General features: G+C 37.1%; 1 protein-coding gene across 4 annotated transcripts in view; it reads left to right on the forward strand.

Moving 5' to 3' along the window:
- Positions 1-25086, forward strand: part of SATB1 (SATB homeobox 1) — a 92344-nt gene that overhangs the window by 20866 nt on the left and 46392 nt on the right. For all 4 annotated transcript variants that reach the window (XM_034064013.1, XM_034064118.1, XM_034064077.1 and 1 more), the window contains exons 2-6: positions 1041-1276; positions 5129-5305; positions 6123-6249; positions 6976-7099; positions 24856-24967. In XM_034064013.1, the coding sequence (XP_033919904.1) occupies positions 1066-1276; positions 5129-5305; positions 6123-6249; positions 6976-7099; positions 24856-24967 (751 nt within the window). In that variant the 5' untranslated portion in view covers positions 1041-1065. The remainder of the gene's footprint in view (positions 1-1040; positions 1277-5128; positions 5306-6122; positions 6250-6975; positions 7100-24855; positions 24968-25086) is intronic.

The raw sequence follows: 25086 nt of genomic DNA on the forward strand, positions 1-25086 counted from the left end.
ACTCATGGATGGAGGTTTCAAAAGTTTATAAAAATGGAAATAAAAGCATGCAACATATACCTTTTCTTAATTTGATACAGAAATTACTTCTGCATTTTGGTTTCAAATAGCTGTGCCAGCAGATAGCATAGCATCACCCAGGGCTTTTTTTTTTATTATTTAAGGGCTTCAAAAGTACTGTAGAAATTGTGTTTGGGTTGTTTGGTTTATTTTTTTCCCCAGCATCATGTTTTGCGAGATGCTACCTTCTCTTCTCAGTTATTTTTCGTAATTCAATAAGCTACTTCATTTAACACTTAAAACTGAACATCTGAAAAATATTCGTATGCATATTTTGAACTTTGCAAAAAGTTCATAAACTCTTTGTGTAATATTGGCTAGGAAACCCAAAACCAACCATCTCCCGCCACTGCTTTCCAGAGTGAAATGTTAAATTCTCTTTTAATTTTTATTTTTTAAGGGGGGAGGAATTGTAAGTGAACAGTATTCTACATCTTTAATAAATCTGTTGCTCCCTCAATTAAAGTTTTAACAATCTCTCTACTGTTGTGCATCCATGTTTTTAATCAAGTAGATTGAGGAATGTTTCACTAGAATCCTTTTCTTTCTCTGTCTCTCGCAGCATAATAAAAACCCCCAGGATTAATAACAAACCTTTCTGTGAGATGTGTAACAATAGCTGTGTTGGAGCATGTACCTAGACAATCATCATCATTTATATGAGTTCCAGTCTGTCTCTGATTTAGTAGAATATCTCTGAAGAGATATATTTTTTAAAGTAATACTCTAGTTAGCATTTAGAAAATAATTCCACCAGATTATGATGCGATTTCTCAGTAAACTGCGGTATGAGGTCATTTTTGGAGAATAAGTTTGTTTCTTTTAAAAAAGGCATCTTCTTTCCAGTTGAAATAGTTATTTATTCTTCTTTATGAGTTTATGGTACATCTCTCTCTCTCTCTCTGTACATGTGCAGGCTGTGTACGTATACATATGCGCACACGTGTACAACATATATATTTTTTTTTGAATCATGGCAGGTGATCTTTAGAGGCGGGACTGAGTATGGATCATTTGAACGAGGCAACTCAGGGGAAAGAACATTCAGAAATGTCTAACAATGTAAGCGATCCGAAGGGTCCACCAGCCAAAATTGCGCGCTTGGAACAGAATGGGAGTCCATTAGGAAGAGGAAGACTTGGAAGTACAGGAACTAAAATGCAAGGAGTGCCTTTAAAACACTCTGGACACCTGATGAAAACTAATATTAGAAAAGGTAAGACTTTTGATAATTCTTCATTAGAGAAATATGATTTATAATTATTTTTTTGGGGGAAAGAATACTTTTGCAGACTCTACTTAATTTATATTTCAGGATTAAATCTCCATTTTAAAATACTATATATTCCCAACTCTGATATAAATCACATTTGGGAAATGAAAGCTTCATGCTTGGGTGGAGCATCCTCCTTTACAGGGTGGAGTCTGATATTTGTTAAGGTAAAGGCTAGCTGCTCTTATTGAAGGAAATTCCTACATTGAAATAGAAGTAATATAATGCATTAATTCTTTGAGTAAGTGTTGGGGTAAGAAACGCAAAAATATCTAAGAGAAAATACCAAACCCCCAAAACAAATTCTTGCCTTTCCTCTTAATGATGGTCCAAGCTTGGAAGGACAGCATTATTTCCATAACAGTTGCAAGTTGGTTTAAAGGAGAGAGTGTAAATCTTTAGGTATCATGTTGGAAAAGTCATTTATGATGTCAATCTTTGCAGTTTATTTTCTTAAGTACAATTCATTATTGAACAATGAACAACTTGGGTGTCATATTTTTCAGTGGCTGGTTTGCTGTAATTAGACATTTGCACAAGGAAAAGGCACGTTTAGAATCATTGATGTTTGTATATGGATGGCTTTTGTTTGCACTGAAAATACTTTTAATGGACAATAATCTATAAATTTTGCTTATTGAAATGTGTAAGCCTTTTTGACCATGTCCTGCAGGCTTGCTAATTTAAATCAAAATATGCTGCATGTAATTTGGCATTTGTTTTAAAACAGCCTCTACTTTTCTTGGTATAATCGGTTATGTTTATAATCCAGGTTTTTCTTGCATTTGCGAAGCAAAGTGCAAAATGCAACTGAGAATATTAAATGCACAAAGTTAGAAGGCAGAGGAATTTCATTGTGTCTGATGCATAACATTTATCGTACAATCATTTATTTTTTCCTCGGTTTGGCGAAAACAAAGAATATATTGATCCTGAAATGAACAGACACAGCAGTCCGTATTGTTAGATCTTTATCTATTAAAAATGGAAAACCAGCACTTCAGCAAATTCTTTGGCCTCTGCTCATGATTACCCTATTTATTGATTGTTTGCCAAGAATGTATGCATCTTAAGAAAGCCAGGGTAAGAGCATTAAAAATATAATTTATTACGGCTTTTCAAGCAGAGTGCATTAACATTGTACAGTGAAGCAGTGGGGCTATATAAAAAGGACTTTCTGACGCCTGCAAACATATAAGTTCCATAAATTCCTAAATAGGAGATTTCAGCTGTCTCTGGTATTATGTGATATTTGCACAGCAAACTTTAATGCCAGGACAGTTTTAGACAAGGATTCTACAGACTTCACTGCTCCTTAAGGCAGACGTGCTGTTTACACAGACTTGTAAACCTGCAGCAAAAGCTCTAACACTGCCTTCAGGTTTAAATCATGCTGTATTTTTAGCAGTGAGCAGTGACCAATGCTCTCCCCTTTAATACTAGAAGGTTATGAAGTTGCTGCACTTGGAGGTCTTGCCAAGTACTAGCGGGAGTGATCAGCCAGCTGAGATTGTGCTCTCCTGTATAACATTTTTCACATTAACAGAAGGACACTAGTGACAGTTTGCTAAAAGATTTAGTGACTTGATTTGTAGTCAGATGATACCTGTGCAGCACTACCAGCATCCACCTCTGATAACCTATGCTTTACATCAAAATTTGGCCAGAAGGTCCTCCTGTGTTGTTTAAAGTACCATGTTTTCCAGAATGCTGCAACTCGGGAGACTCTGTACCTGGCAAAAAGTGTGCTGATATGCAGCTAAGTACCAGTGCATTGCTAGTTTTGTGTCTGATCACAGCTTAATTTGTAGGAACTGATAAGGGGAAAAACAAATAGGGTTTGGCTGCTTTGCAGTATGTCTGCACTGTTTGTTAAAATGAAGCTTTGTTTACATTTTATCTTCAGGTATTAATGGTGAAACTACTTAAGAATTTTGAGCCCTTACGCTGAGTCAGGCGGTAGTAGGTCAAACATCAGTTGTGAGAGCCTGGAAGGGAGGAAAAAGAAAACCCACCACCTTTTTGCAGATGAATCATGTGTGTGTTTTAGAAAGCTTTCCACAGCTTAATTAAAACCAGCGAAGAAATCACCAGTGTGCATGTACTGCTTTTGCTTTGGTCTTCTCTCCTTTTCTGACCAAGTCTCACTTAAAGAAACAAGCAGACCAACAACAACAACAAAAAAAAAGATAAATGAAAACACCCCAAAAAAAGCCCAAAAGAAAAAAAGGAAAAAAGAAAAAGGTCCTTCCTGCACTACATAAATATTGGCAAGCTTTTAGTCTTGTCTTTCATGCTGAGCCTATTGGGCAAACTGAAGTGAGTTTGTGAGCTTTTCCAAGCAAGCCTGAAGGGGTTTGTTTGCCAGAGATTGACTCTCTGGTGAGCAGATGTAGTTTAAATATACGTGCTTAAGAGGTATCTTTTTTATTGTGATTTCTTGCTATACATTAGAGCACAAATCAACAGACGTGGTCTTAAAATGTTTATGTATTGTCAAGAATAAATCTTCTTTTTGTACTACGGCGTGCTTGATGCACCTCAGCAGGTTAGGTTTCTGTAAGTCTAGAGGGCAGTGGTTGTAGAGGCATTAACATTGTAGGACTAATTGGAGTTCCTGGGTGCCCTGTTAAAATAACCCTTGTCATCATTTATGCTAAAGATGATACCCCTCTGGCAAGCTGCCATATGACAGTTCTGTACATCTGCTTTTAACCCTTTTGCTTTCTGTCATTAAGAGATCTTAACCTGTGCTGCTGGAAACAGCAGGACAGGACTGGGGCCTGAAACTGTGGGTCTGAGGTCATCGTGTCATCTGTGTCTGTCTGGGAGGCCAGGAGGGATTTTCACAGAGTCTAGGAATCTGATTACCAGCAGAGACTTTGTCCCTAAACCAGCTTGGATCATTTGTTACTTCTCTCTCTGTTGTCAAAAGGGAAAAAAATAAAAAAAGCAAAAGGAAAAGGTTATTTGCCTAATATTCTGTGCAGGGTAGGGAAGGGTTTGTTGTATAATGTTACAAAACTGGAAATTAGTAATTGCTTTTAGGCTTCCCAAAATAGCAATGAATACCAGAAATGTGGAATGTAAAGGGCATGAGGCAACAACAACCGCAAAAAAACCCCAAACCAAACCCTGAACTGTGGGTACACTTCTTAAAACAGCATTGAAATCTTGATTTGTTTCTTAAAGATGCGAGGGAAAGTACTGCTCAAGTGCACTCAGTGAATGAAGCACGAATTAGTGTTAACTTTTGCCTTGTTTCCTTGTGTACTGTTTTCAGAGGGAATGTATAACACACAAGGTGATTTGTTGTTGATGTTGAAAGCAATTAAATATTTTTGGCAGGACTAAGAAGTTTTACGAATGTTAACGAACAAAATTATGTAGCTGGTACTAAAATGGCTTACAGTGAAGACATCTGCAGTATGTATTTAGGTTCTCATGCTGCCTGCTACTCACAACAAATCAGGCAGGACAGAGAGAATCAACTTCTCTTCAGTCAACCTTGTTATTTCTATAGAAGGTAATTCTTTAAATCTGTAACCGATCAAGCGAGAGAGATAAATTTGCATTTCTGCTTTTCAGAGAGATGTAGGTTTTGTAGAACTTTCTCCTTTTTGGGTGGAGGGTGAGGGGAAAGGACTCGGGGAATATGTTTATCAAATATTTGTGATGATTCTTGATGCCTCCTCTGCCTGTTCGCACAGGTTTTATTTACATAACGCTGTATAGACCCACCTACTGTACTATAACTCAAGTTTAATATGTTAAATATATATATTTTTTCAATAGGAAGTATGCTTCCAGTTTTCTGTGTAGTAGAACATTATGAAAATGCCATTGAGTACGATTCTAAGGAGGAGCATGCAGAATTTGTGTTGGTGAGGAAGGATATGCTTTTCAACCAACTGATTGAAATGGCATTGCTATCACTTGGATATTCTCACAGCTCTGCTGCCCAAGCAAAAGGTAAATACGATTACAAAATTGTACGATGAATTCTGTTTGTTTGTGGGGTCTTGGGGGAGGGGCAGGATTTGTTTCAGGAGTGCGATGCAGGTTTTGCTTCTTAAACTTCTTGCAGATTCTGTCTCTGTGTGTCTCTTTTGCATTCACATATTTTTGTTTAGTTACTGCATGTTTTGTTCGTGGGGAATGTGGAGGTAAATTCTTTTTTTTTTGTTTAAAGAAAAAAAGACTTCAACTGAATCATTAGTATGCTTATTGACCTTAATAATCTGCTCCACTGAGGATCCACAAGGAAGTGTAAAGCATATTTGAGCAGATGGACTGTTGAGAGTCAACTTGCGTTTATGACTGAATATCCAGCTCTGTTTCTTTTATTTTGTTCCTGATGGTTTTATAGACTGCAAAGTGTTTGTTTTGGGGTTGTTTTTTTTTTTTCTGTACTCAGTCCTTGCATTGCAAAATCCTTCCTAATTTAGCAAGAGGAATGGTATTATATCATATCCTATTTGAATTCATGGGAACTTAGGAAAATACACTTCTATATGTATTAAAAAATCACTACTATAATGCGTTTGTGTAATTTCATAATATAGATAAAGCCTATGCTTGATGATGTGTGGGTGGGAGGTTTTTTTTGGAGGGGGTGTTCTTTTGTTTTGCCAGATTTAAGAGGCTAGAAACAAAGGTGGTGATCTTGTTAAAATCAGATACTTCTTTTGCCCCTAGGAATTAACAGGTAAATTACTTTTTTCCCCCCCCAATTTTTCCTGCCCTTCTTCACAACTTCCCTTCCCCTCAAAAAATAAAAATCCCACAGGGCTTATCCAGGTTGGGAAGTGGAATCCAGTTCCACTCTCTTATGTGACAGATGCCCCTGATGCTACAGTAGCAGACATGCTGCAAGATGTGTATCATGTGGTCACACTGAAAATCCAGTTACACAGGTAAGTTGCATACCAGTTCTGGGATGTGAACTGTTACTTGTCTACTCTTACTGTTCATATGGCTCGTATTTAATTCCCACTGTGCCCTGTGCTCAAAGTACAAAGGCTTATCTAAATTCCTTTTTAGTTACTCTAATTCTTCTTTAACTTACAGTATACTATTGCTGAAAACTTTTATAGCTCTGATACATAGATTTTCTTTGGATATCTCATTAAAACTATATTGCATTTTAGTCAATTAAATGATGCATTACAAGAAGGCATTTTACATAAAGTTTACTTAAGAGAAAAATATTTTTGCATATCATGAACAGTACCATCTGTGTGCATTTTGTAGAAGAATGACTTGCTCACACTTATTGTTGCTGTCTAGGTTCTTAAATTCACAGTAACAAAAAAGAAAAAAACAGTTAATGTATTAATGCTTTTCATGATCAGTTGTGAGAAAGCATTACACCTTAAATTGTTTTACCAAGCGCATCAGAGCAGGAAGGTAGAAGTAACATGAAAAAATAGTCGCCACATGCAGCTGATGTATAATTCATGCATCAATACAGCAGATGTGTTGTATAAAGTAATTAACTAATCGGAACAATCAGGAGACCGAGAGCAATCTCCAGATGCATCTGCTTGATGCGCAAAATGAAATCTGTCTGTCTTAAAGGAATGTTCTGCAGCAGGATGCAATCTTGTAATAATCCCTTTTCTAATCTGTGTTTCAAATAGTTGCCCTAAACTAGAAGACTTGCCTCCTGAACAATGGTCTCACACAACAGTAAGAAATGCTCTGAAGGACTTACTGAAGGATATGAACCAGAGTTCATTGGCCAAGGAATGTCCCCTTTCACAGGTACTTAGCATAACATGTAATAAATAATAAAGCACTATAGACAACGCTGATGTGAGATTTGAGATTTCTACAGACTGTAGCAAGTAGTACCCGTGGAGTGAATCTGCCAAAAATGCAAATTCATTTGACCACTTCATGATCTTTATAAATATGCCTGATTCATTTTGAACATAGTCTTACAACGTTTCCCATGGGGAGCCGTGAAAGGTTGTTTATACCACACTAAAATTGTCTCACAGCAAACTGGATTTTAACTGGTTTTTGTCTTTAGTCTTTGAACTGCTTTGATGCAACTACTTTTTTCAAGCACATGTGTTCAAGATGTTAAAAGGCTCTTTACTTACTGCTGTCAAAAGTACTACTGAATCTGAATGCTTGTTAGATAACCTACAGTAGTTTTAAATGCTAATTCATAAAATGAGACAGTTTTTGGCATGCTATATGAGAAGGAAATAAAGAATAAAGCTCCTTGGATGATGTGTTGTTGTTGAAAACAACCAAAGGAAAAGCAGTCATTTATTAGTTCTAATCAAAATATACCTAAACAAAAATGAAACCTCAATTTATGCATTGCTAAATATTGAATTGATGCTTTCCTCAAGCCTTAGCAGTATTGTTCTTTTCTGCCATTCTTTTTGTAATTGTTTTATCCAGTTACTGTAAAGGCACAACTTGCTTTTTTGTGCACTGCAATGTCCAATGATGCTGTGGTGGGAACATCATATTTCTTTCCACCTTTTAAATTAAAAAAAAAAATATGTATTGTTGTGCAGCAGCAGAGGCAAATTCAGTATACAAATAAATGATGCTGGTTGTGGTATGGAATGGAGAAAGGAAATTAAGGAAGTCAAGGTATTTTTATGGGGATTTTATTTCTCTTGCTGAGAATATTGGAGTCTTTGCCTCTGAAAGATTTCAGTTAATCTATAAAGGACTACTCTCTGTCTGTCTTTCCAGCGGATATATTAGTAGGCTGTTTTCCCATTGCTTTTTTCCCCTATGGTTAGATTGTTTTCAGTGGCTCCAGTATAGGAAGTTGTGAAGTGGAAATAATCAAAATTATTTTCACTGGTTGCAAACCATCCCAGTAGTGTGTCTGCAAAGTTATCTCGTATGTGCCTACTATAAAAGCATGTGAGCTTTTGCACTGCTGGCTTATGGAAGCTGCAGATAATTTGGGATTTTTCTCCATTTTAATAGTGCTGGCTTGTACTTGATGCTGATGGAAAGCAAGTAAATTCTATTGAGATGGAATATTTCATTTTTATTTGGACATCAGGTTTCCCATAGCAGTTTCTGTATATATGTAGATGATGCAATGATAAAGCAGAAAAAAAGGTTTTCAAATTAATATTTCACTAGAGACAGTATCATGGTACTGGAGAAATTTCAGTCATTGTGCTTTTAAAAAGCTGGGTTTTAAACTGTGGTGGATTTTTATATAATAATTTAATGAACAAAACTCATGTTGTCTAATAACAGCTCTTGACATTAGCAGTTGAGATAACCAAAATCCCAGAATACAAAACTGATTTTGGGCCGTTTGTTTACTGTTTTGCACGAAAAGAATATACTTGAAGCCATCAGCTTGTTTCTGTTGTTTAAAGCATGCTTATTTTTTCATCTCTATCTTCACTAGCACTGTGGTAGTTGGGTTGCAAGAATTTGAATAGCTCTGCTTTTCTTCTTTCTTCAAAGACCAAATCACATTAAGCTTAAAATACATTTGTTTATTCCTAACTTTTGGAAAAAACAGCTGTTACAGTGGTTGATCAGGAACCCATCAGTCAGTTTAGATATTCCCATTTCCATCCGGGAGCTTGAGGGAGGACGTGTTGATCTGACGGTGTCCTTTTTCAGGGCTAAATTAAGCTGAATGCTTCCCATATTTGCTTAATTAATAACTTACTGTATATCTCTTATATGGAAGGGATGATTTAAGAGTGTCTTCATTTTATTAAACATACTAGTTTGTGAAGTGCCATGCAGTGGTGTGCTGCTGCAACAGAGGTGAGATGTAAGGCACGACAGAGGTCGGGAGGCAATGTTTCCTTAGGGGGTCCATCAAAATGCCATCATGGGAGATTCTTCTAAGGGCAGAGGAGTGGTCTCTCCCGTTATGTACTTCCATGGGCATAGGTAGTGCTATAAGAAGTGCTTCATCACAAATGCAAACTAATGCAGTGACACTGTACCATAACTTATTCACACTGTTATATAATTTATTAACGACAGAAAAATGACTGAAAGTGGAAATGAGAGTAGTTATCGTTTTCTGTCACTGTCATTAGCAGTGCTCTATTTTGTGTAGGTACAGAAGGATTTGTTGTAAAGTATTTAAGTTGCTGTGCTCAATGCATGGGATCTCTGAAGCCCCATCTAAGCATGAAAAATTGAGAGTCGTCATTGTCACTTAGAATTTACTGTATTTTCTTAATTAAGCTTGCATTTTCTGTATTAAAAAATGTTCATATTTATTCAGAATACTGATATTCTCTGTACTGCAAAGAAACCCAAGTAGACTATTTTTATACTGCAGATATATTTAATAGCTTGAAAATATGTGAGCAAACAAACTTGGAGATCCAGTTTGTCTTAATTATAGAGTCTTGAAAACCTAACAGCATCATCTACTTAGGTGGGTTTTCTTTCCTTTTTCTCTTCCCTGTTTCTTTTCTTGTCCAACTAAAACCATAGGGCATAGAGGAATGAAGTCTTCATGCCTTCCTTGGTAAAATATCACTGTGACTCTTGCTCTCATTAGGAGAGCTAAATATATGGTCTCTTTTGAACCTACTGAAATTGTCTTGCTTTATGGATTCTGTGACCACACCTGAAGTCCAGGTTTGTCACTCAGTGTGTGAGCCTATACCACAGGGTATCACCATTGACTTAACTTGAAGTACTCGTGAGGGACCAGAGCAAATGCATAGCTCTGAATTGCTGTGGAATTGCAAGCATCTATACAGAGGTTTTAGTTCTCAAATTTTTGGTATCAAGTAGGAAAGGTAAAAGCATGCTGCAATTTTGTATGGAAAGCCAAGCTTGTTCTGAATTGTATGCTGCAGTATGTATTTTCATGCTTTACCTCGGGTTTGCAGATTTTATTGCTGGAGAGGAGCAGCATACACACATGCCAGGTGAAAGACTTTTCGCGTTTGATATGCACGGCTCACTTAATTTCTGCTTCCTTTCCAGACCTCTTTTGTTGGGGAAGGCAACTTGGAATTTAATCTAGCACTCAATTTTGGGCCACCTTGTGCATTCCATTAAATTGGTGTATCTCATGAGTGGCCTAGATTTCATTTCCCTCTTGTTTTGGCTCTCCCGTCTCCAAAGGGCTGTAAAGAAATTGTTCTACCATCAATTCTTATTTCCAACCTCTTGCACAGAAGCTCTAGTCTACCTTGGTCTGTTGGGAGCTGCTCTAAAGTGATCAGGCAGGCATTCCTATTGCATTTATTTATTTAATGTTAGTCCTTCCATCTCTTTACTCAGCCTTAGTGCTAGAATTTTCATACTTCACCGTTTTGCTCTGGTTTGGTTTTTAGTGCAGAAGTCTCTCATTACTTCCACAGTTAAAATAACTGAAATACTACAGACTGTATTTGCACCAATGTTAATAAGGGTTTTTTTTGTTGTTTTGTCCCTATTGAATTATTGTCTCTCATTCTCTCTCTCTCTCTCTGTGTGAATATATATATATACATTCACACACATATAGTTAGGTAACTTTTTATGAGGGAGAGGAGAACATGGGCTATCAGCCTAAGAAAAGGCTAGAAATTCTTTTAATAATTCTGGAACAAACTCATCGTATGCTTTTGAACATTTAGATGTACTTCTTATCTTGAGTTCCTGTAACCTTTTCTAAGAAAATAAGATAACAAGTCACCTACCAAATGAAGAGATTGTTGAGATGAATTAGTATCTGGGCACCCCTTTAAAAATATGTGATCAAATGACATTGTCTTTCCCACTGGTATTATTTTGCTTTTTTTTGTTTTTTGCTACAAAAAGATTTTTTTAAATGCCTGTTGTTAGTATTCACAAACAGGCATTTTATCAAACCCATTGCAAAAGCACTTCTGAAGCAAGGGATTTTTTTCTTTTCCCTCGTAGTATCCTGAAATGTGAAGGTGGGCGATTTTTTGTTTTTTACCTTTGCTCATCTTTTGAAGCTGCTTGTGTATATACAACCAATAGTCTGTGCACTATGGATGAGAAATTCCAGGCCTGATGTGTAGTAGAATCTCAAATCTTGTGTTTTATTTATTTATTAAATATTTTGTAGGGGACATGCTACATTTGCATGCGCTATATCTAGAGGCTGGGATACTTACGGACATAGTCATTTACAGACATTCCATGTTTAATTTATTTTTTAAGATATTTGTGTGTGCCTACACACCCGCACCCCTCTGCCATGCCTGTAATATGCTTTACATAAGTTTGCTCCTGATGAAGAGGGAATGGCATTTTGTCAGATAGAGGGATACACACTTGCATTCCGTGAAATGTATGCGCACACAGAACAAGTGCTGGTATGATACCCAAGTCTGAATAGTTTTGCACTTGTGATAAATATAGCTATCCTGATTGCATTTTGATCAAACTTCTGTGCTGTTGTGCATGGTTGTCTGCATCTGACATGGGCACCATATAGATGATATGATTTCCTTTCTGTTCAGATGTCCTGCCTGGAATTTGCATGCTGTTTTATGCAGACATTGTGCCGACTTCATATGATCTGGCAGAGATGCCAGACAGAAAGCTTGCTCAGAACATCAGTGTTTCTCAGTTCACCTGATCTGAAGGCACCTGGCACCATAGCAAATAAGCAGCACAATAGAAATCCTCTCATTTTCTCACTGCTGTTCTGACCATCCCACCTCCAAAATCCTACCCAAGAAAAAAAAAGCTGCATTTGCTAAAACTGAAATTTCCAGACCTATAAATAACCAAGGTATGAGCTATTAAGGATTGCCAAAATACATACTTTTCATGAGCAATTTTTAATTCATACTTTACAAAACTGAAAGATGGTTGGTTTTCTTTTTTACCTTACCCTTTCAATTTTACCTGCCTAGACCTGAGATCAAGTCTTTAGATTTCTTTGTGGCTTCTGATTCTCTTCTATCCTTCTATCTTCTTCCTCCCCTCCCCCAGTAATTAATAACCTGAGTAAAGAATGTAACTCCTTTTTCTGTAACTTAGAAGTTACTATACTTTAGATTTTAAAGATGTCATTAATTATTTCAGGGAAGTAAATCCTTGAGGGCCTGGATTCAGGTTTTGGCAGGCAGAGCCTATCAACCTACCCCTCCGTTGCTTAAGAGCATTCGCTCTGATGTCTCTTCACGCTGATGTGGTATCTAGATTTTTAAAACATTTTCACTTAACTATTAAAATTTGTTCCCATGATTTTTAGTCATCCAGATAGGACAGGCAGTACAGAGCCTATTGCTGATGGGATGGGAAGGATGGAATGCACATGTTGGTAGAGCTGTGTGAGGACATTCACAGGCCACTCAACCTTTTGATCACTTATTTATGTTCTTTAGATGCATCTAAGCACTCTCAGTGTTAAATCTATATCATTCTATCTGCAACTGTTTTATCTGAGCAGCGCCCTGTGAAAAGAGAAATTATATAGCTATTTTTTAATACCTCTTCATTAGGTTTAATATTAAAATCAGGATGTCAAGAATCCCTTTCCAAAACAGTTACAGGGCCTGGACTTAATTTGGGGAGAAGGGCAGTGTAACTTGTTTCTGAAAGAAATGTAGTCTCTTATTTTAGAGGACTCTATAAGGTGTCATCAGCATGTCCCTTAATATGTGTGCTGTTATGAGGTCTTGCATTTCTGCTTCTGAAATAGTGGAGGAGAGTCCAATTCATTTCTTATTTTTTTCATATACTCCTAAATTCAGCTGTATGGAGATCTAAGCAGCTGTCTTCCCAGGCTCTCCGGTGAAAAAAAATTCATGTGTTTTAAGGGAATAACAATTTTGGGACTGTGCTCTACACTTTGTGTGTTAACCACATGGGATTGTATCTCAGCAATTTTGAGAACTGTGTCATGTGAATGGTTATCTGCATTATATGAACTTTAAGCTTTAGGGAAGTGACAGAATGAAAAAGGAACACAGTACATTTTCTTCTGATACATTTCCCTCCTAAAACATGCACTTGTTGTAGAACTGAGCCCTACCTGACTTCTGGTGGTCCTGAAATGTTATATAGACTAACTCACATTTTAAATACTTGTGATGATGTTCTTTTATTTATATATATAAACATGCTTCCCCCCCCTTTTTACATTAGAGGCAATCAAGTAATGCACTGCTACAAAATTCTGTATTCATTCTTGTTTCTTGTATGCTTCTTAACGCAGTCATGGCCAAGTGCGAACCTTGATTTATATATTTTTTTCCCCATAACTTTATTAGAGGGTTAACAAGCAACTCCTCCAATGTTCCTTAAAGCAAGATTACAAATAAGTCTTTCTTTCTCATCTTATTGGCAAATTGTTGGCTGTAGAGTACTGCACAAGTATAAACAACATGAGAAATCCTTTAACATAACATGAGAGAGCCTTTAGTCGCTTTGCTCCCTAGCTTTGGAACTCATTGCCAATTGAAGTAAGGAAAGCTCTGGCTGTTGGGACTTTTAAATCTAGACTTAAAAGTTATTTGTTCTGTTTAGCATTTTTAAAATTATTCTATTAGGAATTGTATGTGCTTCAGTTTTAATTTTAACTCATAATGATTGTAAAGCACCCTGGGATGCTTGCATGAAGGGCGCTACAGAAACCCAAGATTGTATTGTACTGTGTTGTAATGTATTGTATTATTACATGGTGCTGAAGTTGGACCACGGACAATTCATATAGAAAGCATTTGAATACTTAGCTAAAGATAAGGAGTGTTGGAGGGGTACTCTCTCTTCTTGCTTCTTTCCCCCCTTTTCTGTCAGTTATTTTATTAAACTAAATTAACATGGCAGTTATTCCCTAAGAAATGCCAGCATAATTTACTGCTGCAAAGGGGCTCAAAATGTAAACCAGATGATAAACTAAAAATAAAAAAGTCCACATTAAGATTTAATTGCACTTCCCTTTCTATATTACGTTCTTATGTAAAATACATTACAAAACAGTACTTTCTTTATCACTTCCTTCACTTTTAACTGAATTTCATTAACAATAAAGAAATACATTGTCTCTGTTTCAGTAATGTCACTTGACAGTTAATCCGTTAACTTGATGTACATGTCTTTAAGATTTTTTTATTATTTTTATTTATTTATTTTTTTTTTTACAAAGAACATGATAGCACTGACTGGAGCCAAGTATTGCACAATCATGTGATTTGCAAGTTTCCCAGCTCGCAGCTTTGCCAGTGCAGGTCAATTCACACCTGCCACACTTATGCCATTCTGGTCCTCATGTTGCTTTTCCTCAGTGATTGTCAGAGGTAGAGAGAGTTGTGCATGCAGCTCCTTCCTTCCCCCTCCCTCCCCGCTCCGAATGTGTGGTAAACCCTGTGCATTGGAAGTGTCTGCTCAGGAATTAAATGGAGTTTAATTTCTGTCCATTAGGAAGCTGCTTTCCACATCACCAATTAAGCCTTCTATTTAAAGGGAGAGGAGATACGTATGTCTACATCTTAATCACTGCTGCGACTGGTTTGCAGAGACCTTCCCTGACTGGTTCAGTTATTACTAGCAGTGGTGGGAGGCACAGAGATCAGTGAGATTATAAAACCTACCCAAAAGCTGAGCAAATTCTGTAGGTGCTGTAGCGTCACTGTCAGCAGATTTAAAGCTGAGGTATGCTTGTGTTAAGGGGACGCAGGGGTGTAGGCAAAAAGATGCACTGGGAGAAAATGACTTGAATTTGTAATAATTTTTTACCTGACAGTAAGGAAAGCAAAGCAGGACCCACTTGCTGAGAGGCGGTGCTAAGACATGAGCAACTCTCACCTTGTCAGACCAGACTCATTGCATGTCTTTGCTCTAATCATAACCTAGGAAGGAAAGAGATGCATTTCTCAAACAGACTCTGAGCAAAATTCTCAAAGCTTGCTGCCTCCCCTACACTTTCTAAATTTTTTTAATTAATAATTATGTTCTTCCTTTTTATTTCCAAGAAAAATGGTAGGAAAACCTCGGGCGGGGGTGAGCTTTGTGTCTCTTTCCTTGGACACTTCTTTATGAACAGCACAAAAAGTATCAGATTCCTCCAGTGCCTTGCAGCAGTGATCAGAAGACAGGTTTTTCAGGACAGCAGCAACCTCAGACCTGCCTGACTCCAAGCCATGGGATAAACTACTCAAAAGGGAAGAGTTCCATTCCCCAGGGGTGGGAACAGATGAAAGGTTCTACTCATATACACCTGTCTCTATTATTTTTATTTTATTTGCTGAGGCCTAAGATTTCCTATGCTGAGAATTGCTTCTGTAAGCTTGCACTGTGCTGAACCATAATCTGTGCCTGGCTGTGCCACCTTTCCAAAGGATTTGTTACTTCTTAGTAAACTGTCACGGAGAAGGATGGGTATTGTGATGATGAAAAACTGAGGCACACGAGAAAGACATTAATGTCAATGGCCTTCCTAGAAATGAAGAGGAGATTTCAGCTCCCTAAGTTTGCCTAGTGGTATTTTTTATTTGAGTCAGTACATATAGACTCTCAGAATTTTGGGTGGTAATCTGTGTGTAGATATGTATGTATGACAATGAAATTCCACCAAAATATACTTGCCAGCTAGTATGTCCCCAAGCTCCTAAAACTGCATTCCTTATTCTGCACCTTTTCTTTAAGGATGAGCTTTTTGTACTAAGCCTAACCTAGCTATGTTTTTTCTAATTTATTTATTTTAATATGAGGGGTAACTAAGAAAAAACCTGCTAATAAGTAGACCCTCAATGTGCATGTGCAGAAAACTATCTGGCGTGTTTCTTTTTTTGATTTACCTTCACTGAATGTGGCATATTTTATGATTTTTCAGAGCATCTATAGTTTTCATAAGCTCTTCTCAGTGCAAGGCAGCAACACACAGGCAAAACTTGGTGTCTTGGCTAACATAGCTTCTTAAAATGTCACCTTCATATGACTTTGCTTAGCAGAAGTAAAGAATCCATAGCAAAATTCATAGTATAACTGATTTTTCTCCTGACAAATTTTTACATTTTTCTCAGGCCAGAAAATAGTCTATTATTTATAGGCCTTTAACAGCATAAATATCCTCATAGAATTTGTATCTATATGATTAAGAATAGTCAGATGTACAGGTGGCTCATAAAGTGGCACATGGCCTGAAACAATAAATCTGGCACTTAAACATTTAAACAAAGGAGAGAGGTAAAGGATGTTACATTTGGCATAGAGGGCTATTTAAGCAAGCAAAGGCATGAGAGAGCCACTGACTAGGAGTGGAAATCGATGAAGTTCAAACTAAAAGCTAGTTGTACATTTAAAAGAAAAAAAAGGTACATAGCTACTAAGAGAGATTACCATGGGATGTGGTGAAAGATCCAGCACAAGAAGTCTTCAGATCAATATCAGATGTTTGCTCTAGCTCAACCACAGGTAACTTGGATGAATTTAGAAATTGCTAGATGAACTTCTAGGGTCTCTTTTGATGTAATGTCCAAATAGATGCTTAAAATGGTCCCTTTTGGCTTGAAAAGCCTTCAACAAATGTGTAGGAAAAGGGATCAAAGAAAAGGCTTATCCTAAACACCAAAAGAAATTCAGCAAGACAACTGTTAGTGTTACTGAGTCTGATGACTTCTTGTCTGGACATTGTGCCTTAGGGCTCAACTTCATGCCAGACATCTGATGCTTTGCCTAGCAGAACAGTGGAATCCGAGAAGAGACTTGCTGAAAATCATGTCCTATTTCCCAGCAAGGAAATCTTCCTTAACGTGATGGATAACACTAGGCAATTTTGGAGAACCTTTTACAAAAACTGTAGTGAAAACAACCACTGGGGCTCGTTGAAGATAGAGCTATTGTCAACATCTCTATCAAGAGAGTGTACATTGTTTTGTGGAAAAGGTTTATGTGCCCAAAACTGAGTTTAATGCATTAATAGATCTAAAATGACCCTTATCATACAAAGCATTTGCATTAGGATAGCATTTGGAAGCATATGGGTTAGGATTAGCATTTCCAGATAGGAAACAAGTTGGAAGCACTCTGACCTAGGACAGAGGAATTGGAAATAAGAGCAATCCACCTGAGAGGAAGGCTGAAGGTGTCTCTTACTGTGGATTTTCACCAGATCAGCCTTTGAGGCCTCCAAGGCCTCACCCCAGATTTTTTTCTGTACAAGAAATATTGATTTGCCCTATTCATATCCATTGTGCGTGATCTGGATTGTCCTACTAGGCTTCAGCTTCCTCTGGTCTCGTTCCTTGCATCCCAAGGAGAAGAGTATAGGCATGCAGGCTTCTCTTAGTGAATTGCCTCGTGTAGGAGCAGCATCAGCCTGGAAAAAGGGCTGAGGACCCTGTCTCCACATTATGGGACATACCTTGGAGTAGTTTTGCCCTGGTTCCAGCCGTGGTTGGAGCATAGCTTTTGGGTTAGGTTTTCATCCAGCAGAAATTCTGCCTGTATGCCCCAAAATAGCTTTGTGATGGGCAGTGAAGTAGGAGCAATGGAGGGAGCCTTTAAAAACGTGCATTCCCAATTCAAGCTAAAAGAGCAATCTAGTTACTTCATAACAGCTTTAAGCAGATTCCTGTCTAAAATGGATAGTGCTTTCCTTACCCTGTGGAGCTCTCAGTTTTCAGAGCTTTTCTGGCAAAGGCACTTGCAGAATCAAAATCTTAGGGTCTAATAATTCACCCCTCAAAATATAGGACCATTTTCATTCCATGAAATAAATGAGAATTAACTTATTAAATACTGATTATGTTGCATTTTATATTTTATCCAGGTTGATTTTAGGAAAGCTTTAGCCAGCGCTTTTAATATTAAGTACTCACCATTTACAATATTTCTGTGTGCAATAAAAATCAGGATTCTTAAAAAGATTCATGTTGGACATCTGTCAATGAATACAAAAATGTGTTATGTCTCCTTATCTTTTACAGGTTGAGGCTGTGACTCCTTTTTCTTTCCTTTTTTTAAGTCTAAGGCACTATGCCATAAAGCTTGTGAAGCAGTTATGAAGTTCTTCAAATCTGAATTAACATTTCCCACCTACCTATCTTTCTCTCTTTTAAGCTTTTAACCTTTGTAGATATAAGACTAGTATCTTGGGAAGCAGCTTTTTATTTGAGCTTTATTTATATCCGTCAGTGGGAGATGCTTGGAAAACATTGGGAGAATGCTGCTCTGTCATGCAGCAACTGGGAATTTACATTACAAAATGGTAAAAATAGTGCGAGGATCAGTTCCTTCAGATGCTGAATCCTCATTTCTGATTTTCAAAATCTTCTTGTGTGTGGGTATATTCCTATATATGCATAAACCTGTGCATATATGATTTGGCTTCTTTTTGTTTTATAAGTTTCCTCATTACATTCAATGTTTTATGTTTACATTAATATGTACATTTATAATATTTAAAGAGAGCAAAAGGCTGAAAAGAAGCAGGGGATAATTTAGGCTTTACAAGGATAGGAGAAAAGAGGAAAGACATGGTTACATATTGGTAGAAAAGCCTGTGTTGTCATTTTAAGTCTGCCTTTAGGCAGTTTTAACTTATATGACCAGTGTTTGCTGTGCAGATCCTTACTTCTCCTGACCCTGGCAACAGTATGGAGGTCAGATAGCTATCCAAGTGCAATGCCAAAGGCACAAACAAAAGTTTTTTTCTTCTCTGTCCATCTGTGGGTTTTTCACTTATCCTACATGTTTATAGGGCGCATGCAAATTCCATTGCATTACTTGCTATAGTTCAAGGTAATGGACCAAGGAATTTAACATAATTCTTCATACGCAATTAAACTGTCCATTTCATGATTCCTTGTCCAAAAAACAGCTAGTGGCTGGATATATTTAGGCTGCTTTTATTCAGAGTGGCAGATGCTAATTCTCTGCCATACCAGAACACTAGGAACAACATTTTGCCCTGGTTGAGTTTTTGCAGTACGTGGGCTGGCGTAGGCTCAGGCAGGCTAAAATCTTTTGATTTGGGGATAATCTTGTGTTATCCGGTTGGGGCTTGAATGTTCCCTTCTCATTTGAAAAATGTTAATGTAAAGCCTCCTCGGAAATAAGCACTCCTAAGAGTATGGCTTGTATTAAAACTGATGCTTGCAATTTCCACACAAACAAAAGGCACTGATAGTGGCTAGGATTGGGGGAAACAAAATTCCTCTGTCCTTTATGAAAAGATTCCCCCCATCCTTCCCCTCCCAGTCTTTAAGTTCTGTTCTGTTCTGCAACTTTATCACTATTCAAACTAGGCCTAGGGACAAAGACTTGTAAGGGTTGTAGCAGTGGAACATGCTACCCTGCTGATGTCTAGGGATGTAAAGTGGAGGATTCATGGAAGAGAAAATAGAATAGAGCTTTAAAAGTTTGGCTTTAAAAAATGGAGCCAGTAGTTTGACAGATTGTTCAGTAAATGTTCATTTTATTGAGAATTATAAAAAAGGTGCTTAACGCCTCTGTGTCATTAATATAATACATTAAAAGGTTACTGTCAAGATTAGTGTCTCAGCTCTGAAAATTGACTGTAGGGTTTATGGGCAGCACTGTTCATACTTTGCTTGGAAGATGAGGTATCTTCTTACCGCTTGACAAAACCATTATGTTGTTACAAGTCTTTATACTGAAAAACTTGATAAATAGTAAAACATAAATAAAATCTCATTTGAAAAGCAGGAGAATAGTTGCTGTCTGTCTTACAGCCAGATTTAGCAGATGCGGGTTTGAATGTAAAACAGTTGTGAAAATAGCCAATGTCAAACTAGTGCAAAATTAAACTTGTGGGGTGTTCTGTTTTCAGTGTCTGTTATTGTTGAAGTACTCCATTTCAAAAGCATGCATTCCTTCCTACAGAAAAAAAAATCAGATTCCTTAGTTGAAATTAATTAGCATTCAGAAACCAGATAGCATGTTTTTGGGTATTCATGAGATCTCTGTTTGAAAAAATGTTTTTAACTTGTAGAAATGTGTTGCAACACACAGATGGGAAGAAAAAGAAAAAAAAATGTCTTTAGCAAGCACTGTGTGTAAAAGGAATATTACATTTTGCACGCTCCTGATTACCCTGTGTAAACAGTTTTTGACATCTGTCTTTATAGTTTTCGAGGAGAGGAAGACTTTGTTAAAAGAACCATTTTTATACAGCAGTCACCATTTCAGTCTTGCTTTACCTGTATTATGAAAGCAGATGGTCTGCATGTCTTTTGAATATTTATAACTATCAAAAACAATCTCTTGCTATTCACCCTTAGGCTTATGAGATGTCAGGACTGTTCTGGTTGAAAAAAATCATCTTGGGTGTTTACAGAAAGAGGATTACATTAAGCTGAAATGACTATACATTTTCCAGTTTAATATTTGTCCATCAGCTGTTTAATCGTATTTAGATAATTGTGTAAATAAGTTGTTGCAGCCCTTGCCCCTTCCACCAAGCAGGCTTGAAGCCTTAAACACCAGTGAATGAGTTGCAAAAAAGCTTGGATTTTTCTTCCTAGTTAAACAACCTGGAAGGCCTATGTAAGTTTTGGTTACAATGCTTCTTTTGAGGGAAATGTTTCATTTGCAAAGGAATCCCCAATATCTAATTCAGCTGAGTTGTTTTAGGAAGCTGCTGTGTCTGTTACTCTGTGCTAAGTCTGTTCGCATGTATTTGTTCTGTGTAAATACTGCAGCCCAACTACCCCTTCATGAGGCATGAAAACAACCTCATTCTGCCCATATAAAAATAATTTTAAGGTTATTTAGGGGAAGTTTTGGGACTGTGGGGGTTAAAAGCTTTTTTTGACTGGAAGCTGAGCAATCACTGATAACAGATTTTGCTGTGGTTGGTTGATTTGGCAGAAAAGCATGAACAGTTTTGGTTTAGATGATTGAATTAACCTGATTAACATTGTTTTTGTTGTTTTGCAAAAAGGACAACAGTATACTTTTATTGATGGTCGGACAATACTTCACCTGGTTGGAGAGTGGTGTTAGAGACAATGACTCAAAAATGCCTCCCCTGTAGCACCTGCAGTGGTGGCTGCACCGAGCAGCCAGTGCAAAAGGCTTGGGTCCTTCCCGTGTCTTGCAGGATGCACCTTGCATTAGAATCTGGCACAATACGAGAGGTGTCTGATTCTACCTTTTTATCAGGTTTTATTTGATGGGCGTATGAAAAGAGTTCTGGTTGAGATTGAAGATATTTCCCCAGGGAGTTCCCTAACTTCTTTGAAAAATGATGGTGTCTGGTTTTCAAATCTCCGGTATTTAATCTTCCTGAGAGAATGGGATTTGGTTCAAACTGCGCTGGGTGAACCTCATCTGAACTTCAGAACGAATTCTACCCCTACCTCCACACAGTTGTTGGATGCCTAATTATAATTAACTTATTTGGCTAAAAAAAGAGCACTTGGGCTGCAGCAGATGGTATAATTCCAGAATAGTGGGATTTCTGTGAAGGTGGCACCATTTCAGATGCAATCTCCTGATTCTCAGAACAGGACTGCTAGTGACATGGTTGGGGTGGGGGAGGGATGGAGAGAGAGAAAGACAGAAGTTTGGGATCTTGAAGTCTCGCAACTTACTTTCAAGGATAAACTTCTGGGAAATAACATTAAGAGTACAAATCCTGTGGCCAGGTTTTGTGTTCTATCAAATTTTTTTTGTGACGTGTGAAAAAAAAAACAGATTATGAATGATGAATGTGATGCATTTGAAGATTTGTATGATATGTTTGTATTTGTCATCCCTCTACACGGAAAGCATCTTCCTCTGTGCCTTACAGATAAGGGATGCCTATGTACAGTTGTACCTGAAAATGTTGTGCTTCAAATACCATTTTAATTTTGATTATTGATAAGTGTAAGCCAAGACATGAAGAGCTCCTCTTGTGTAATGACCCAGGAAATAAGAAAAATTCCACTATTTCTCCAGTCTAGATCATGGATCTCTGAAGACCCCTAAGTTATATGGTTAATCTTCAGGTTTAGGCCCTAGCCATAAGGGGCATTCGTATATGTAGGTTGCCATTAAAACAGATAGGAATTCTACAGCAATAGGAATTATACAGGAATTTCTGTAGCAAAGTGTGTCTCTCTGCTCTGATGTGACTGCAAGCTTGATGACAATAAATAAAGCATAGAAACAATGAAATTCAATGTTGTCAAGTTATTTTCTGAGTTAACAAGGTAGTAATATTTTATCTGGCTTGTAAAATTTTTCCTTCACTGAATTAGTAAATAAATCATTGATTCCTCCTGATGAGGATTCTTAGCGTAGGTAATATCACTTGAATGTTTGCATGAAGTGTTCTCAAAGAAAATGCAGGATAATTTTCATTTTAAAATGTGTTGAGAATGTCTGGGATTTTTTCTTTTTTTTTTTAAAATCTACTTTGAAGAGCTGGAGTAAAATGCCAGTATTAGCCATCAGGGTCTGAAATTCACATTGTGTCAAAGAAGGGGAAATTCCTAGTGCTCTTATTTAAGGTGGCCAGCTTAAATTTGGTTGTAAAATAAAGTAACTGCATTAATTTTATTCCTGAAGAAGCAGAGGATGTCACAAACTGCCATGTCATTGCCATGTGTTCTTTGTAAAATGACATGGAAAGGAGGAGTAGGAAATCCTAGACAGAGATCTTCATCAATAATGGGTAATTTACTAAAATTATTATTGATATATGTGTTTTCATACTCACTGAAGTTATTTGGGCAGGAGAAGACATCTGAAAGGGGTAAAGTAAAATGAGAGAAAATCACCTTGAAGCCTAAGTGGCATCCTCAAAATATGCACAGACTAGTATGGGATGGTGGCCCATTACAAGTGCAGCTCCTCATTTTGTACATGCAGATCTGCAGGTTTTGCATGTAGAGTAACTGTGCATTCATATAATTCACCAGTTCAGATCCACAGGATTTATATATCACGTGCCCATGTTTAAAATGGTTTAATCTGTAAAAGAGCTTAAACAATAATTTTGTAAGTATTAGACATTAATGATACTGCTATTATACTGGAAATTGAAATTGGGTTCAGCTGAGCTTGGTTCAGGTCATTCAGGCTGGAGCTGCTGTAGTCTATTAAGATTTCATTCTCCTTTCCTACCACTGACAAAAGGCTTCTAGCTAATTTCAGAAATGCCAGATTAATATCAAGGAATGGTAAGAATTTTGGTGATTCAGAGAAACATTAAAATAGCTGCCTGGAGAGTAGACGGTATCCACATTTGGCATAAATAATACTGCCTCACTCTAGCAGTTCTAAGCCTCCACAAATAGCTTGTTACTGAGTAATACGTTAGAAAATGGCTATAATGAACTTTACTAAGATCAATAATCAAGATACTTTTACTCAGAAGCAGAACTAGCCTTATAAAAGAAGACTTACAGTAATATTTATTGCATTTTTACTCCAAACTCTTTCTTCCAGGAGTTATGCAGTTTGTGTGACAAAAGGTTGATGCTATACATTGATTTTATGACAGCACAAATATAGCTAAATGTTACATGCTGAGTAGTGAAGAAACATAATAATCAGAGCTTTGTCTTCTTGATTCTCACTGTTTCCTCAACATGCTGGACAATTCCTGTAGTTAAGCTAAAAGTAACTACTTTCCACATAGAAATCTAAAGTGTGGCCAAGTTCAGTCTATTGAAAATACATTTGCTAATTTTGTTTTTCATACATGATATACTGAATATAATTTTCAAGTTGGAGCATTATATCATTTTGCAAGCCTTAGTCTTACTTGCTTTTGTACAAGAATGTACTGGAACTGAAAGTCTTATGCATTGTAAATTCCACTATTTTAAAATTGGTCAAAACTGAGCAGAAGGTAAATTTCTCACTGTAGCTATCTGATATCTCGAGAACCTTTGAGAAAAAAATCATTTCTATCATCCTTTGGTATATTTTACAGCTAATATTCAGTTACAGAATTAGCTTAAACCACGACAACATGACAATAAGAGCTTTTCATAAGCCTGTTTCTGCAAATCACTTAAAATACCCTGTTTGAGAAAAACAAGTCTGGATTCATTATGAATTGTTGCATACATGTTTTAGTCTATTACAGACCCCCCATATTTTATCCCACCAATAGGTGATTCAGATAACTTTTTATCCAATGGCTTTCTGGGCTCTGGCATGTGATAAGTATCACAAAGGGAATAGGTATGGGCTACTTGAGGCATTGCTTGCATTTTTGGAGTCAGTGTGGGATTTGTATGCCTGTAAACTTCTGTGGGTACATGAAGGGTCAATCAAACTTAAAAGCAGAAATAGTACAGACAAAATGCACTTTCAAGATTAGCCTCTTCCATCCAGTGCCCATCCCATTGCTTGATGTTTCTTGGTCAATAACTTTGTTTTTCCCTTAGTACATCTGTTTTGGGTTTTTTACCTCCCATTTACTATGTACCTTGGTTTGGTTTTATGCTTAATTAATGAGTTTTTTGAAAACCTTTGGATGATAGGATTAAAAATGCAATATGGTTCTCAAACTAAAAATATAATGGTTTCAACAATTGAAATAAGTTGTGCTTTGACTTGTACTGCTCTGTATTACAGATATTTTTTTTTTTGCTTCTCCCCTTTTCACACAGAGTATGATTTCTTCCATTGTGAACAGCACTTACTATGCAAATGTCTCAGCAGCAAAATGTCAGGAATTTGGAAGGTGGTATAAACATTTCAAGAAGGCAAAAGATATGATGGGTAAGCAAAAAAAATCATTTTTGCCGCAATAGTGGATATGTACCATTATGTGTCGCATCGAGGTCCGTCACAGTCATGTAAGAATCCAGGTCCCTTCACGATACATTTAGGATGCTTTT

The sequence above is a fragment of the Melopsittacus undulatus genome, chromosome 1 (assembly GCF_012275295.1).
Source record: "Melopsittacus undulatus isolate bMelUnd1 chromosome 1, bMelUnd1.mat.Z, whole genome shotgun sequence".
Classification (NCBI taxonomy): Eukaryota; Metazoa; Chordata; class Aves; order Psittaciformes; family Psittaculidae; genus Melopsittacus; species Melopsittacus undulatus.